The sequence below is a fragment of the Lynx canadensis genome, chromosome E3 (genome assembly GCF_007474595.2).
Source record: "Lynx canadensis isolate LIC74 chromosome E3, mLynCan4.pri.v2, whole genome shotgun sequence".
NCBI classification, from domain to species: Eukaryota; Metazoa; Chordata; class Mammalia; order Carnivora; family Felidae; genus Lynx; species Lynx canadensis.
The window spans coordinates 39,271,019-39,288,523 of record NC_044318.1 but is presented as its reverse complement, the minus strand read 5'-3'; the positions used below and the strand labels follow the sequence as shown (position 1 = coordinate 39,288,523).

At 58.6% G+C, this 17,505-nt stretch overlaps 1 protein-coding gene and 1 long non-coding RNA gene across 3 annotated transcripts in view; one reads left to right on the top strand and one right to left on the bottom strand.

Annotated features, from left to right (window-relative positions):
- Positions 1 to 10,298, top strand: part of LOC115503927 (kinesin-like protein KIF19) — a 44,609-nt gene extending 34,311 nt beyond the window's left edge. The window contains exons 21-24 of the mRNA XM_032591589.1: positions 261 to 414; positions 4,900 to 5,096; positions 9,642 to 9,708; positions 10,006 to 10,298. Of these exons, the coding sequence (XP_032447480.1) occupies positions 261 to 414; positions 4,900 to 5,096; positions 9,642 to 9,708; positions 10,006 to 10,298 (711 nt within the window). The remainder of the gene's footprint in view (positions 1 to 260; positions 415 to 4,899; positions 5,097 to 9,641; positions 9,709 to 10,005) is intronic.
- A 3,461-nt stretch (positions 10,299 to 13,759) lies between these two features.
- Positions 13,760 to 17,301, bottom strand: LOC115504129. 2 transcript variants are annotated; one of them, XR_003965595.1, is made up of 3 exons: positions 17,128 to 17,301; positions 16,783 to 17,024; positions 13,760 to 14,314 (listed from the first exon to the last, which is right to left on the bottom strand). It is a non-coding gene; the product is annotated as an uncharacterized LOC115504129 (long non-coding RNA). The 2 variants fall into 2 exon arrangements; XR_004343061.1 differs by having other exon boundaries at positions 16,783 to 17,301.
- Positions 17,302 to 17,505: the final 204 nt, after the last annotated feature.

The following is a 17,505-nucleotide window of genomic DNA, read 5'->3' as shown; positions in this document are numbered from 1 at the left end:
AGAGGAGAAAGTGGTGTGGGGGGGGGCAAACAGCAGCCAGGAGAGCATCATTCATTCCTTCATTCCTTCATTCCCCTTGGGGCTGGAGGAGAGTGTTCGCAGTGATTCTGCTCACGTTCACTGAGGTGGACGTGTGCCTACAGCGAGCCACCCAGCAGGGGTTTCATCTGTCCATGGCTTCAGCTCCAAGTGACCTTGAGGTGTCACTCCCTCCCCACCCGCACCCCACACCCTGCCCTGCTGTGCGACTGTCCCTGCAGGTGACGGAGAACCCTCAACCCCCCTCCGTGGAGCACGTGGCCAAGAGCCAGCCACCGCCTGCACCCCTGCCGCTTACGAAGTCGTCCGGAAAGAGCTTCCTCCCTGCCGTCTCCACGGCCTCCAAGATAAAGCCCAGCCCCAGTCTCCATGCAGGTACAGAATCCGAAACGGAAACTAACACCCTGGGGTTTGGTGTGCATCTCAAGACTCTGCCCCTCCCGTCAAGGGTGCGTCTTTAGAAAGCATGACGGTCTGGGCTGTCGTCAGTTGTGTGCTCCTGGGTGCAAGTTTCAGGTTTTCAGGGCGGTGAGTGGGTGGGCCAGGGCCGCTGGCTTCGTGGAAAGAAACACTCGCAGAGGCATTCAGTTTTGCTTCTGCCCATCTGATGCTCCAGCAGAGTTTAAAACGATGATTTAAACTACGGCCTGCTGCCGCCACTCAGTCTGTCTCTGTACGGGTTTGAATTGCAGCTCCCGTGGCTGTGGTCGCAACACGAGTGAGACACGCTCACGGTGAGAAGTTTGGGATACAGATAGGATTGCCAGTGAGAGAGGAGCCAGGTGGCGCGGGCCCCGTCCAGAGGCGGTCGCCCAGTGGTGTGGCCCCGTGCCCCTATGCTACTGGTGTGTGTGCAGCTACAGCTGTGAGCGCATAAGAAACGACGACCGTCCCCACCTTACAGATGAGGAAACTGAGGCACAGAGGTGCAGGAACTTGCCCGAGGTCACATGGCTGGGAGTGGTGGGCTGGACCCCAGCTCCTAACCACACCCTAGGCCTTCTAGCTGAGTATTCTTTGCGGGGCAAAGCCCGAGTGTGTTCCAGGGCCTTTGCAGTAGGAGCAGTGTGCACAGCTACGTTCTGGCTGGCTGGTGGGTGTGCACCTTGGCCCCACCCGATTCGTAGCAACGCTTAGAAATCTCCGATCTGGAGGACACAGTTCACCTTCCCCTGTGATTCCTCGCTTGGGCTCCTGCATGTGCTGGCAACCACGTGGGCCTGCGGTAACACTTAAAAAAAAAAAAAACACTTAAAAAAGTGTTCTTTACCCATATGGGATTTGCCGCTTTCAAAAGCTTTTACTCCGTTATCTTCCTGTCTACACGCTCGTCAAAGAAGACCACAATCCCAGAGAATGCAGCAGCATCAGGCACGGGAACACTGAAATGCAGGGCTGGGCACGCGCCCTCCGCTGTCCTCCCAGCGGGCGGCAGGCGCCCTGGACGCCGGTCCCCAGGTCCTCACTCGGGGGAGGCGCCGTGATGGCACCTGTCTGGGGAGTAACAGGCGTGGGGGCGCCGGGTGGCTTGGGGGGAGGCCTCGCCGTCACGGCTTAGCCAGGAGTGTCACAGCTCCTGTGATGGCCACCCGTCCCCTGGAGATAAGCCCCTCGGAATGTGTCTGTCCAGATGACTTAAAAAGGAGTTTGCTTCCACACCGCTTTGTCATGACTTTGCTAACGCAGGCAGAGGTAGGGACAGGAGCACGTTAACGGCATGGCCCGGGCAGCGCTCCGCCCTCTGCCGATTCTGTCTCTGTGCTCTGTCTACACGTTTCCATCCTTCCGTTTGTTATCTGCTTTCCTGGAGAGGGTTCGATAAAGTCTCCAATCATGTCCTTTCACCCATGACACTTTCAAGAGCTTTCTCTCTGTGATGACAGAGCTAGAGAGGTTCAGTGCGGTTCCCTAGAACTGTCTAATGCCCAGGCTGTGTACAAAAGAAAGCAGCCTTTTTCAAACAGAAGTGAGTGCACTGTACCTGGCCCTCTTGGTTGGTGAGAAGGGGGCACAGCCCAAGCCTCCACGTCACGGGGAGGGGCTGAGCCCTGTTTTGTGGGCCCCCAGCCAGAGGCTGGAACCTCTCCTCTCAGCTGTGTTTATAGGAGCCCCGTGGGGCACAGACGGTCTCCTGTCTCCATCGTGGGTCTCTGTTGTGGGCAAGTTAGAGCCCATTAGCATCAATGGTCCTTCCAGACCTTCAGATGGGTAAATTGAGTGGAAGTGACATCTCCAGGGCCATGCGGCCGGGGCCGGCACCCCCATGGCCCTCCCGCTGTGCCCAGCTGCCTCTGCCCGGAGAAGGAACACACTTGTCCTTGGCAGGGGTACACGGAGGCCCCGCAGGTAGCTGGGGTAGACTAGGTGTCCCATTTCTCCGGTGGGGGCTGTGCAGGGCCGGGTACAGAGCCTGAGGATCACCACCTGTGGTGTTTGCACAGGCCCAGGCTCCCCTGGGCACCTTCCTTGGGCCCAGAGACCCCCACACTATTTATTTATTTGTTTGTTTGTTTGTTTTTAATGTTTATTTTTGACAGACAGCGTGAGTGAGGGAGGGGCAGAGAGAGAGGGAGACACAGAATCCGAAGCGGGCTCCAGGCTCAGAGCTGTCCGCACAGAGCCCGACGCGGGGCTCGAACCCACAGACCACGAGATCATGACCCGAGCCGAAGTCGGACGCCCAACCGACAGAGCCGCCCAGACGCCCCAGACCCCCACACTTAATGTTATTGCTGGCTCACAGTTTAGCGCACTGGGGCTGCTGGCCCTGTACCCATGGCTGATGTCTGGGTGTATGGCGTCTGGATGTGCAGTCATGAGCCACACCCCGTGGGCGTCTGAGGGAGGGAAGAACAGAGAACACTGAGCGGACAGCGGATGGAAGCCAGGAGGGAGTGGACGTGTTGCCTCATTACTCACTCCCGGCAACCCTGTCAAATAGGTTCCTCGCCACAGAGTGATAACGCAGGGGCAGAGCTCACCCCGGCCGTGTCATGCCTGCGGCTGGCGGCCCGGGCCCGAGCCTGTTCCCATCCCCATCCTGGGCCGGGAGCAAGGGAGCTCTTCCCTGGTGCCGTGTGCCAGCCTGTCCAGGGAGCGTGAGACCTGCCCTGCAACCTTCCTGAATAGTGGCTGGACTCCTGTAAATGAGGAGCTCTTCCCCCTCAATAGGATCCACTTGACTCACATCTGGAGCAGCTCCGGGCGTTCCCACCTACGGGCGGGGACGCCTGGCAGGTCCCAGGCCACGCGGAGCCCTGCGCCTGGAGTTGCCTGGTGGACCACACCATCATGGCACAAGTGCAGCTTCTCCAGGAGAGGAAGGGCTGGAGACAGAGGGCTCCCCCCGCCCCGCCTGCAGAGCCTGACTCGGTGGCTGTCGACTTTTCTCAGCGAGGTCCTCCCTGCCTGTGCCGTTTCAGACCGCGACCCCAGTCCGCGTCCCCGCCCGAGGGGCTGTGTATTGAACAATCTTGAATGATCTTGTCTATCGTCTTCCTCCCCACCGCGGTCCGTAGGTTCCCTCAGTGCAGGGATGCTAGTCTCTATGTGCCCAGTAAACATAGCAGGTGCACAGTAGGGAACAGACGGACAGACGGCCTCCCTGAGGCCAAGGGTTCAGTCGCCGTCGACTGCCGGGCTTGCCGGGTCTCCGGCCTCCTGCTCTCGCTGGGTTCCCTGACGAGCCGTGCCCACCCCACCGTGCCGATCCTGGAGCGTTCTTCACGTCCAACCCACGTTCTTTTAAAATTGCAGTCAAATTCACGTGACAAAACTCAGCATTTTCAAGTGTGCAACGCTGTGCCATTGGGTACACTGAGTGTTGTGCATCCACACTGCTGTGTGGTTCCAGAACATGTCATTTCCCCTAAAGGAGGTGCTGAGCCCCGGGCCTTGTCCCCCAGAGGGTCTCTGCCCTTTCTTACAGACGGACTCAGGGCGTGTGCCTGTGGGTCTGTCCCCGCCGTGGCTTGGGACAGGACAGCATGTCCTATTATGCTGGGTACAGTCCGCCACCCGCAGGCCACCTTCTGTGGCTCACTCGCTGGTGAACGGGCACGTGTGTGGCCACCGCCAGTGGTGCTGCTGTGAACATCTGTGTGCAGGTGTTCGTTTAAGCCTCTGTTTGCAGTTCTCTGGGGTCGTAAAACCTAGGAGCGGATCTGCGGAAAACAAGGCAATCCTGTGTTTAACTTCCTGGGAGATCATCGTCCCATCTTCCCTCACGGCCGCACCGTTGCAGGTGGCCACCGTCAGTCTCCGTCCGCTCCCGTGGGCTCAGTCCAGTGACCTCTGCTGTGAAAGACTTCTTGACGCCCTGTCCCTTCCCCAGCGGGCTGAGCACTGTGTCAGGAGCACTGGGGGCCGTGGGGGGGGGACGACAGCCAGAGAATACACGGGTAAGACGGGTTGGGTGGAGGCAGAGACGGGAAGAGAGTAAAGCTGGTGAACAGGGCAGAGCACAGCACGGTGATGTGAGCTCAGGCCGTGGTGGGGGCTCTGCACGTGGGCACCCCACCACATCCGGGGGGGACACCCCCTGCCTGCCTCCTTCCTCGCCTGTCTGAGGAGGCTCTGCTCGGCCAACCCGGGAGACCCTCCACATTGCGGGGTCACGGCTGGCTCAGAGCAAACGGGGAGGAAAAGGAGAGGAGAGCATGGTTGCTGGGGAAGGAAAGGAATCAGAGCCGGAAGAAAGAACATTCTGGAAAGGACGGAGCTTGGGTATTGATGAGAAACAGACAAGGTACCCTCAGTACTCAATCCGCTGCATCCATCCCTCGGCCTTTATTTTCATGGACCGGGATTCACGGGGCGGTCCCTGAAATCACGTCCTCTCCTCTCTCGCTCACCGTTTAGATGAGAAGGTGCTGCGGATGCCTGAGGTCACCTTCACCCTCCCCAGCGCCACGTGGCAGGGCAGCCCGGGCCCCCGCAGGACCCCGCTCGCGCCCCGGGACATCCGAGGTCAGTGCCTGCCCCGCCCCCACCTGCGGATCGCCCTGTCCCTGCGCACGCGCACCCTGTGGCCACTCGCCACAGGCCCCTGCCACACGGTCAGCAGCCACGCTTGCCCGGTGGCTACTTAGTGGGACAGCCGGCACAGGCCTAGGTCGTGAGCGAAACCACACCACCCTGGTGTTTTCCTCCCAAAACTGCAGTGCTGTTTCGTTGAACTGACAGTTAAGCCAGACAACCTTCCAGGAAAGTTGTGCTCATTTTGCACACTCGCCCCCGGTATCGTGAGTGCGTTTTATCGTAACGTGGCCGGGCCTGGACATTAATCGCAAAACACGAGACACGGTTTTGCCAGCCTGCCCGTCCCCCCACCCCCACTTCCTCTGTTCCTGGGTCTTGAAGCCACGGATGCTGAATCTCGGAGACGAGTTGAGCCGCGTCAGCCTCTGCGTTCACGTAATCCTCAGCCCAACCCGCGAATGGCTTGTGTTGCCTGAACCCTTTCTGGGAACAGGAAAGTCTCTCTGGCCACGTTGGCACCATTTTCTCACCCCCCCCCCCCCAGCCAACGCACAGCCAAGTCGTCGGGAAGGATGGCTCTCCGTCAACAATAGGCCGAAAGCCACCCGGGAGAGAAGTGCTTCCTCGAGCCCAACTTTAGTCCCCCTACCTGGACCTTTAACCTGCTCCCTATTGCTACTGTGTCCGAGCAGGTTAAGACCTTCCCATCATTATGCCCTTCTTTTCAAGGGCTCTCGGGGCGTGTGTTTGCTGGCTGTGTCCTTGGGGCCAGAAGCTCCCAGACCAGAGCAGGCTGAGTAATGGCCGGTGGTATAGGCCAGTTTAAACGGCGAGTCTTTAAACGGGAGGGGTGGGAGGCGTTCCCCGAGGGCTGTCCCATCCTAAGTGCACGTGTCCCTTGCGGCGAGCAGGTAGCTCAGGGGGGTCCTGGCGACGGGCCTGCGTTACCAGAGCGTGTGGGGACGTGGAGCCCCAGGTTAGGGAGTCACAGTCCCACGGGGCCCAGAAGGGGCCGGGCATGGGCGGAGCCGAAGGAGGCGGAGTGCCCGCGTGGGTCCCTGACCGAGGGTGGCCAGTGGGCGGGGCATCCGTACCGGGCAGGGACCCAGCCATCGGGACTCTGGCTTCGCTGGAGTCGGCCTTGACCACGGGCTAAAGTCTCCCCACCCCTCCAGGGTCTACAGAGAGTGGAAGCCGACGCCACAGCCCGGTGCCCCCCAGCACCCCCTGCAAGCACCGGGGCAGCACCAAGAGGCCAAGGAGGCCACAGTGAGGAGGTCAGCGGGCGGGCCCGGCACACGGGGGAAGGCCAGAGAGGCTGGCCCCAGACCCAGGGCTCTCTCTGCCTCAGAGGTGGATTCGAGAGACGAGGCCCCGGCAGGGACCAGCCAGCCCCAGCGTCCCTCAGCCCTTTGCAGTCGGCGGGTGCCTCACCAGCCACCTTCGGAGGAAGGGCCACTGATGGAACTTCAGAACCCTTCTCGAGGATACCGCGTGGGAGCCTCAGGCATCTTTTGGGTCATTCCCAGTTGTGGGTGCTTTTCCCAGGATCGCTCCAGCCCACAGTTTCTGCCCTGGGAGAATGCTTTCGCTCTTCACCTGATTGGGTGAGGCCCACCCACGCTGTGGCGGGCCTTCTGCCGAACTCCTTACTGATGTAAATGCTAATCTCACCTGAAAAACACCTTCACAGCACCGTGCGTGCTGGTGTTTGACCCATCACCTAGGTACTGTGGCCCGGGCAACTTGACGCGCAGAATTAACCCTCACACCTCACGATTCGCCGGCAGGCAGGGTGACACCATCCCGTCGCCACGTATATGTAGGCTCCGGAATAAGCCAGCGTCGGGGAAGCACGAGAACATCCTGCACTCCCGTGACCCACCCGTCCCCTCACTGTGTTCTGACGTCCCTGTCCACACCCCGTTGTGTGGAGGACACTGTGGAGGACGGCTGGGATGAGGCAGCTTTGCAGGGTACGTGGAAGCAGCCGCGTAAACTGGGGCCGCAGAAACCAAGGTCCTAACTTTTCATCAAGACAGAAAGACAAGGTCACAGGGAGACTGAGCGCCGTCCGTGAGCTGCGTCGCCACCTTCCCTGGCTGGGCTTTCGGCGCCTGCTGTGGTTCCCGGGCCCGTGCCCGCATCTCAGGCTCTCGGGGGCACCCCTGCAGGACGTGGGGACCAAAGCCCCCTGCCCCACGGCGGGAGCCACCCCCGGGTGAAGCAGCAGGTGGAGCCCGGGAGTCGGCCTGTCGCACATCAGGGGCGGGAGGTGTGGGTGGTGGTGTGGCCTCGTGGCCCGGGTGGGCAGCCGGGTGCCTCGGACTCACGTGTGTCCGGCACGTGCCGAACACCCCGTCAGTGTGCCGGCTGGACGCCACGGCCGGGCCCCCTCTTGGCGTAAGACCGCTGTCGGGGAGGACGTGCTAGGGGCTTTGTTGAAGCCGGGCTGTCCTTTCTGGGCCTTCTGGAGGACGGTGGGGAGGTCGGTCCCGTTTGTCTTGGGGGGCCGTGCTGCCTGCTCTGTGCAGACCTGCCGCGGGCACTGTCTGATGCCCGTGTCCCTCACCGGGGGAGAGGCTGAGCCTGGGGGGCAAGGAGACTTCGTCCCAGATCCTGGGTAGGGCAGGAATTACTGGTTGTCCCCTGTATCTGCTCGCTTTCCGCCATGATAATAGAACCCCCAATTTTTAGCTAGTCACACGGCTCCCAAAATAAAGGACCGTATCTCCCAGCCTCCTTTGCAGCTGCCTGTGGCCATGTGACTAAGTTCTGACCGATGGCATATAAGCCAGAAGCAGCTGCTTCCAGGAGTGTCTAGCACAAAAGATAATTAGCATGCTCCTCATGCCTCTTTTCTTCACTTCCTGGAATCCTACTACCTGAAATCTGAATGTGATGGCTGGAACCCCGGCCACCATTTTGAGGCCATGAGGACAAAGGCCATGCCTTGAGGAGGATGGAGTGGGAAGCTGGAAGGAGCCTTGGTGTACAAGGTGCAGGGATGCTTCTCAGCCTTGTTACATCCTATCCCCAGATTTTAATTTGAGAGAGAAATGAATGTCTATCTGAAGCCTCTGCGGTTTGGTACCCCTCATCTTAACTGATAGATGGGTGGGGGGGAGCCCAGGCAGTTGGCAAGTAGTGGCTGGAGAAGTCTCTGGTACTTTTGTGGAGCGACAGCAGGAAGTTAGAAATGGCAGTATGGTGGGACAAGCCGTGGGGGTCAGGTATGGCCCGCAAACTGATCCTCGGCTGGTGGGAGAGTACAGGAGAAACTCCCAATCTTTTTATACCCCGCCTTGAGCTGGGTGAAAAAGTTGGCCACAAGGATCTCTGGTGGATCTCGGGGGTGGGGTGCTTTGCAAGGAGGCTCTGGACTGACCCATGCACCTGAGAGAGGGGTGAGGACACACTTACATCTGGGAGGGGGGCGGTCCCAGCCTCATGGGGGGTATATTAGGGGTCTCCAGCAAAACAGAACCACTGGGGTGTGTGTGTGTGTGTGTGTGTGTGTGTGTGTGTGTGTGTGTGTGTGTATTTAGGGAACTGGCTCATCCGATCAGGAAGGCTGGCGAGTCCAGAATCTGTGGGCTGGGCCAGCAGGCAGGAGACCCAGCGAGGGGCCTGGGTGCAGAAGTCCCTCTTGCTCAGGGAAGGTCAGCCTTTTGTTTTATTCGGGCCTTCAGAGGATTGGATGAAGCTGCCCCACATTACGAAGGGTCATCTCTTGACTCACTCTCTACTGATTTAAATGTTAATCTCACCCCAAAACACCGCCACGGAAACATCCAGAATAATGTGTGACTGCATATCTGGGTGCCGTGGCCCAGCCAGGTAGACACATAGCATCAGTAATCCCGGGGGGCATACCCAAGGGCCGGAGAGCCCAACACAGGACCAGGAAGACCCAGGGTGGAGAGGTTCATGCCCCCTCTGTGCCAGCCACCATGACACCGAGCCCGGGATCGACCCAGGTGGCTGGAACTGGGGGAGGACCTTGAATTTGACCCAGTTTGAACCCAGAATGACTGAGGAAAATTACACAGGCATCTGAGTAGTACACAAGGGTCCTCTTTGGGCGCGTCGGAGGTCACGCGACTGTGGAATTGGCACCTGTGACCTGAAGACCACACTGGGATCTCACCGCTTAAAAAAGAGAAACCTGTATAAAACGAGCGATAGAAACATCCTCCCCAACCTCGTGCCATCTCGGAGGTAAGTCCTCTTTAATGATTGGGTGCGTGCTCGTCCCGGTTTCCCCGCAAAATAACCCAAATTAAAAAGCGTCTTGGCTTACTTGACTCACAAGATGAGGGCGCGGGCGGCTTCCTTGGGAGGTGACACCACGGGGTGGGGAGGACGGGCCACCATGGGAGAGCACCACCGTGGCGCAGCTTCAAACAGCGGGAAGAAGAGTCTGCTGGGACCCCGGAATCAACCCCCCAGGGCCCGTGGGGGGGTCCTGGGGGCACCGGCCCTGCGTTAGGCTGTGTTTGCAAGCAGGCCAAGCCTCCTGGCCTGTCCCCAGCAGAGGAGGAGCCCCAGGGAAGGGAATGGAAATTCTGGTGCGGAACTCGGACCAAAGTGCACTTCAGCCCCCTTGGATCTGTCCACAGGCTGCGGCTGAGCCGGGCCTGGGGGCCACAGGCATCTGGGACAAAGCCGTCCTTCACACACACTCAGGTATGCACATGTATGTGCACACATACCCACTTGTGCACACACCCACACACACCTGCACACCGCTCGCTCACCTCCCTGCTGTCGCCCGCGCTGGCCTCAGTGCTTGGAACCTTTCTGCTTCTGGTCCTCACCCAAGAGCCTCCTTTCCTTCCCTGAAGGGCCAGATACTCAGAGCGTCCTCTGTCACCGCACCAACCCACCAGGTGACGACTGCCTTTCTGCACATGTCCGCACTGCTGCCCCTTCGGCACCTGGGACCAGGCCCTGCCTTACGGGTCTGTGTCCTGCCTGGCCCAGAGCAGGTGCCTGGGGATGACTGCGGAATGAGCGGGCGAGTGATGGGCGGGTGGGGGCGCTGCACTGACGGCTGGAGGCGCGGAGCCCGGGCCCTGGCCTGCGGCATCCGTGTGCGGTGGGAGCCCGCGGGGTGCACCGTGAGCCGTGCTGATGTGCACACGCACACTGTGGGCAGCCGAGGGGACGCGGGCGCTGAAACTAACAGGATGTCAAACGAGAGTGCGGGAAGCTTTACCCAGCACCTAGCCTCACTGCAAGCCTCTGTCACCAGCCTGCGGCCCAGGGAGGTGTAGCACCGGCTTGATTACTCACCCTCGGTGGCTGAGCTGGGATTTGAGCCCAGGGTGCACGGCCTCCTCCCTTGTCGCCCCCGGAAGCCAGGCGGGATATGCCGGGCAACAGGGAGTCACAGCATGTTCGTGAGCAGGGGACAAACCCGACTGCGTCTCACTATTGCCTCGTGCCTGGTGCCTCGCAGCTGCTCGGCGAAGGTGGGCTGAAAGCTGATGGGTGAGGGATGAGAATGTTGGAGAAAGAGTCCTTCAATATTACAAAACCTTGTGATACTCTGGTCGATGTATATTTGTGTATCTGCACGCTTACGTGTCCACACTCGCCCGTACGTGTTTCATGGAACGGCCTCGGAAGGAAATCCTGGAAACAGGTCACAGTGAGGGACTTGAGGGGGCAAGCAGGCAGGACACCCCTGTCCATTGTAAACGTTTTCTACCTATTTGGATTTTTACCCCGTTCCTGCATGACTTAAAGTGAAAAAAAAAAAAAAAAAGGAATTATTTTAAAACCAGTGGTAGTTCCATCATACCCTGGTGTGGGCAGCTCTCTGAAATATACCAACTGAGAGAAAAAGGTTCAGAACAGTAAGTATAATATGCATTTATGTCTATTTGACGACAATTATATAACGTATGCAAATGTGGTAGATGGGAACGATTCCTTGCAGAATTCCCAAGCCACAAAGACAAAACCTGGAGCTGAGTTTGCAAAGCCTGAGCCGCTGGTCAGAGGCGTCACGGGGCTGGGAGGAAGTGCCGGGACTTACCCCTCGCAAAGGACTCTTTGTTCCACAGACAGATCCGCCCCAAGTTTCTGGGGCTGGTAAGTCCTCAGAGCCCCTGTCAGGGCCGCGCGTGCACCGGCGTGAGCGTGCGCTGCGTGAGGAGCAGGCCGGCCGGGGTCTGTTCCACGGGGCCCCCTCCCGGGAAGGGAGGGAGCTTGGGGCTGCCCGCGACTAAGCCGCCCTCCCTGGAAGGTTGGCTCTGAGCCCCAGAGGGTCAGCTTTCTCCTCTGCCGGCAGCTGGAGGTCCAGATCGTGCCGGGTACCAGGTGGCGAAGGGAGGAAAACTGGAATCCAGTGAGGGGGGGCATAGAGAGGGGCGGGACGGAGCCCCGGGCAGGCACGGATGCCCCGAGGTCCGGTGCAGACAGACCCCCCCACCCCCCATGGATCAAATAGATGAAGGAATTAAGTCATTCAGGAAGTAGTTTACCCCCTGCCTAAGCCCTTAGTGACTCCTCTCTCTCCAGCCCCGCCGGTCCCCCTGCTTACACAGACGCAGCTGCCACTGGGCAGACACGTGCCGAGCCGACCCTCATGGAGCCCACGTTCTAAAGAAGGTGGGGCAGAGAATGAATGGCAAGCGCTCTGATGAAAACGAGCCGCAGGGGCAGAGTGCTGGGGGAGAGGCTGGTCAAGGAAGGCCTCCTGGAGGAGGTGCAGCCTAGGTGGAGAGCGGAGCACCGGGCAAAGGCCCTGGGGCAGACTGGTGGTGTTGGCTCTGATAAGGTAATTCCGTAAACATCAAACCCTGAGCTGGACCTGGGAGGTGCTGTGGCCTCAATGCTGGTGTCCCCCTAAAATTCGTATTTTGAAATCCTGACCCCCAGCGATGATGGTATTGGGAGGTGGGGCCTCTGGGAGGTGCTTAGGTCACGAGGGAGGAGCCCTCAATGGTTGGGACCAGTGCCTTTACAGAAGAGGCTCCAGGGAGCTCCCCAGTCCTCTCCACCATGTGGGGACACGACGAGAGGGCGCTGCCCGCGAACTGGGAAGAGGGCCTTCCCCAGAATGTGGCCACGCGGCACCTTGATCTTGGACGTCCAGCCTGCGGGACTGTGCGTAACACACGTCTGTTGTTTATAAGCGCCCTGGTCTGCGGGATCGTGTTATAGGAGCCCGAACGGACTAAGCTAGGAAAGCAGCAAAGGAGGGCCCTGGGCAGAGATGTGAGCGTTCCGGCAACTCTAAGAGAACCAGCAGGTCCTGTCGAGGCCTGGAGCCTGACAGAGGGCACATGAATGAAGACTTCTGAACGGCCCCACCTGCCTGCAGCGTGGACACTGCCCAGTGACTCGCCCGGGGTCCTGGCGTCTTGTACGGGGCAGAGGCTGGCTCTGCCAACGAGGGGGCCTGGCTGGAAACAGCCCGTGCTCACTACTGTGTTGTTCCGAGGCTTTGTTGCGAGAGGAGAGGGATGTGGGGGAGCACGTCTCCGACCCGGAGACAGATGGGCAGGGAAGGAGAGCCCGTTGGGGAGCGTCCTGCAGAAGAGGGGCACACAGTCTGGGTGGCCCAGAGGAGCGAGCTGGGAGGTGTGCAAGCAGGGACCGGCCCCTCATACTGGTAACGGAAGCCATGGGGTGGCAGGGCGTTTGACATCTCTCTGGCTTCCTCCAGAGCCGGTGGGCACTCACTCCCTGAGCTGGCTTGCCCTTTCTGATTTTGCACACATTAGCCTGTGTGGGGACCATGAGGGCTCGGGTACAACTCAGCCGGGGACTTCCCTCCCTCCAGGGGTCCCCAGCCTTCCTGTCCACACCCCAGGGTAGCCCTTACCAGGTGGAGTTGGGGCCTGGGTTTCACCCTTCCAGTGCTCCTCAGACTCCGTGAGCTAGAACCAGGAGCCCCTTGCCTCGGCCCTCCAGGGCCCCCTTTCCTTCTCTGCTGCCTCTTGAATGAAATGTAGCCTCTGTGGCATCTGTCCCGTATTGGTGATCGCAGCGACCAGGAGGGTGAAGCTGAAGGTGAAAGAGAGGGTTTGCCAGGACCCGGTCTGGGGTGAGGTGCATCGGGCTTGGCAGACCCCTAGGGTGCTGACAGCCTCTGACATCACTTTCCATGGTCCCGTCTCCAGCCAGCACCTCTTTCTCCAAGTTCAAGACGCAGGCATCCTCCTGTCTCCCCAACAGCCATGCTGTGCGGCAGGTGTTTCTGGGTGTGCACGCTCAAAGCCAAGTTCACAGCATTTGTGCCCCCAGATGTTCTTCAGCATCTCCTACCTCTGGTGCAGCGCACCCTTGACTCCTCTGCCCCCTCCCTCCATCAGCCAGTCCCAAGCCTGCCCTCTTCCCCCAGCCTCTCTCCCACACCACCCTGCAGTCAGGACCCCGCAGAGCCTCCCCGCTGGTCTCCCTGCACACACCCTCTCTCTCATATGCATAGCCACTGCAGGAGGTGAGGGTTCTTGCTTCCAGCGTCATACAGGTAAGGCCACGGAGTCAGGGAGGTTGGAAGAAGACCCACCGTGGTCACACAGGTGCTAGGAAACGGCCCTAGCATCCAGAGCCGGGCCCCTACCGTCCCGGGATTGGCCCACACCACCCAGTAAGATACGGGAACAAAACAGTGCGACGGGACTGGGGTGGGGCTGAGGGCGCGTGCACGCAGGATGAACCAGGACTCCTGGAGCCGCTCTCAGATCTTGTGGCCTGCAAAGATACAGGTTGAATCTGTGACTCACGCCTCTGCTTTGTTTTATTTCCCCTCACTGGTGCTCACACCCATCCAGCACCCAGGAGCACTCAGAATCTCCCTGATGCCTCTATCACAGGCAGTTGACATTTCCTGGCCAAGCCACAGTTACTTTTCTCTTTTCTCTGTGGCCACGCTGGTTATGAAACCAGAAAGAGTTGCAGGCAGCATGGGACGCTGGGATAGCTAAGACGAAAACACGGACACCGAGCCTGGCTGTCAGCCTGGGGAGGCTGCTGCCTGTGCACGGGGGTCCGGGGTCCCCGAAGGTGGCCCATGGCCGGTCAAGTTGCTGTGGAGACAGACAGACAGCTGGGGTCCAGCAGCCTGAAGGCAGCCAGGGCCTAGAAGAGGGGGAGATGAAGGTCCTCTCCGGGGCGGCGCCGGCCTGCTCACAGATCCCTCTGGGCTGGGGGGGCTGGAGCGGAGGCCATTGCTGGTTCTGGAGCCCCGCCTTTGCTTCTGGTCCTGACTCTGCCTCTTACACCGCTGTGCGTCTTTGGATAGTTGGTTCACTTCTCTGGGCCTCTGCCACCTCGTCTGGGAACAAGGAGAGAATGTGTGGCTATCTCAGCAAGGGCAGGTGCACAGCTAAGGGGAGAACTGGGTGGAGGGTTGGTTTTTTATGTTTTTTTTTTTTTTAAATTGAGGTGAAACTGACATGAGATAAAAATCAACCAATTTAAAGGGAACACCTCAGTGGTATTTAGCACATTCACGGTGTTTTGCGACCATGACCTCTCGCTCGATCTGGCACATTTCACCTCAAAAGGGGACCTGACGACATTATGGTCTTGCTCCCCCTCTCTCCTCCCCATCAAGGGAAGGGGTGGTCTCATCTCAGCCTGAGTCCTGGCACTCCCCACGTAGTCTTGGAGTTGTTCAAGTTCCCAGGAAGGCTTTGGTAGCGTGAGATTGTGGTTCCTGGGCACCTGAATGTCTAGGTAATTCAGACGAACCTTTTCCAAGCCCCCCAGATGTAGGCAACTCACAGGAACACTCTTTAAAATTGCACCACACCTTATTCTGGTGAAAGGTCTGAGAAGTCTGGCTGTAATTAAACCTTTGAAATTTTATTACCTGTCTCCTGCTCCTATCTGGCCGGGGAACACTTTTATCTCATCCAGGGGGGTACCCTACAGCCCTCTCTGCAGGCCACCACTTCAGGGTGTCGTTTGGGAATTGCTGGCCCAGAGGAAACATTAATTGAGCACCTCTGAATGCTTTCATTTAAATCTTCATTATGTACCCCTTCTTCCTAAGGAGGAAAATCTTGGCTGGGGAGAAAACTACATTTGAAAAGATTTTCAAAATGAAGCCACAGCGTATATAGGACAACATTTATCCTGTTGAATGCAGAGTTTTATGAATTTTGACCAACACAGTCCAGGAACCACCAGCACCACCATCAAGATAAAAAGCGGTTTCATCGGCCCTGAAACCTCCCTCTGCCCCTCCGTACTCAGCCCTTCCCACAACCGCTCCCCCTCCCCCCCCGGGAAGGACCTGTCGCTCTCGTTTTGCCTTGTCCAGAACGTCCTCTAAATGGAATCACGCAGGATACAGTCTTGAGGCTGGCTCAACGCAGAGCGCACCTCAGGTTCACCTGTGTTGCTACACCAGTTGGTGTTCACTGCTGAGTTAGTGTCCCGATGTACAGACGTCCTACAGTCTATCTGTTCGTTTGCCAGTTGAAGGAATCTTGGGTGCTTTCCAGTTTTTGGCAATTACGGATAAGCCACTAAAAATACTTGCATTCAGGCTTCTGTGCAAATGTCAGCCTCCATCTCTCTTAGGCGAATACCCAGGAGTGTGTGTGTTGGTTTGCTTGGTAGAGTTACAGTTAAGTTTTTACAAACCCGCCAAACTGTTTTCCAAGGGGCTATGCCATTTTGCATTCCTACCAGCAATGTAGGAGGGCTCCAGCCGCGCACTCTCTTCATCGGCACTAGGTTTCGCCAGTTTTTAAAAATTTACTTTAACCATTCTTATAAGTGTTTCAAGGGAAATAACATTTTAAAACAGTTCATTCTATAATTTTTCATGAATACTGTTATGGGCTTTAAAAGGATATGTGGGAGTACTAAACCCCAGGACCTCAGATGTGACCTTATTTGAAGACAGGATCTTTGCAAAGGAAATCAAGTTAAAAGGAGGTCATGAGGGTGGCCCTCATGCAGTGTGGCTCCGCCCTTACAAAAGAGGAAATGTGGACACAGAGATGGAAGGAAGTAATGTGAACACACACACAGAAGACGGCCAGCAAGCCCACAAGCGAGGCCCCAGACAGAGTCGCCTCCCAGCCTTGAAGGAAGCAGCCCCTTGGCCTCCCAGCCTCCAGAACTGAGAGAGATTGCATTTCTGTCGTTTATGCCTCGTGGCCTGTGGTACTCTGTTATGACAGGCTGAGCAAAATGATGTGCACACAAAACAACACAGGCGAAACACGTATCTTAAGTCTTGAATCCTGTTAGTAAAATGACCTATCCATCACCTGTCACCAGCTTAAGAACTGGAATGTCACCACTGTCTTCCCAGCTCCCTGTGTGCCCCTGCCCCATGTGCACCTGCCCCAGCCATCCCACCCTGTGTGCACCTGCCCCGTGTCATCCCTCCCCCTGTGCACCTGCCCCGTGTCATCCCTCCCCGTGTGCACTTGCCCTGGCCATCCCTCTCCGTGTGCACCTGTCCTGGCCATCCCTCCCTGTGTGCACCTGCCCCGTGCCATCCCACCCTGTGTGCACTTGCCCTCTGCCATCCTTCCCTGTGCCAGCACGGCCTGCGTGCTGAAGGGGACCTCTTTCCCAGGGAGAGGAGTGAAGGGGACTTAGGGAAAAGGAGACTGTGGAGAGAGACCACCCACTGCTTTGAGGTGTTAGCTGAGGAAGCGATAGCTGGAATGGGCAAAGGATACTGATTTTATTTTTGTGTCTATGCCGGGAGAGGCCTGATCGCGGTTAATCTGATGCAAAGGAGCGGTTGGGGTCCTTGTTTGCTTGCTGTCTCACCTGCTAAAAGCTCGGGGAGGGCAGGGCCCTTCTGTGTCTCAGGACTCAGCAGGTGGAGACTCCCTAGTGACTGACTGCTGGGCAAGAAGAGAGTGAAGACAGAGCCTCCCCTCGGAAGGCAGTCCGCTGTGAAACCATCACTGGTGGAAACGTCCTGTGGATGGTGGCGGAGGCTGCGGAATAGCGTGAACGTACTTCCCGCCGCTGATCTGTACACTTAAAAACGGCTAAGATGGTCAACCCTGTTACGTACAGATTACCTCCGTTAAGGAAAAGCCATGGATACAAAGAGCAAGGATCGCGAGCGCTCGCTATGCAGTGGGCATCTCACGGGGAGCTTCGCACCTGCCTGCAAGGTGAAGTCACCACCCTCTCCGACAAACCTGGGGACAACCCAGGAGAGGCTCGGTCACTCGCCCAAGGCCCCGGCCGGAGATGCTCTGCAGGCGGAGGAGGTCGCGAAGGAGCCGATAGACAGCAGGCGCTCGGTAAGCACAGGTTAGCGGCGCCGCGCGGGGCCCTCCCACCGCCCCCTGCGCACGCCGCGCGCCCACCCGCTGGAGGCGGGGCCAACGCCGCTGCCCGCAGAACGGGATTGGCTGCTGGGGAGGGGGGCGGGCTCCCGGCGCCGGGGGGCGGGGCCGATCGCGGGTTGTAAATACGGCGCCACACGGCACTGGTTGCGGAGGGCGGGGGCGGGGTGCGGAGAGCGCAGGCGCGTTG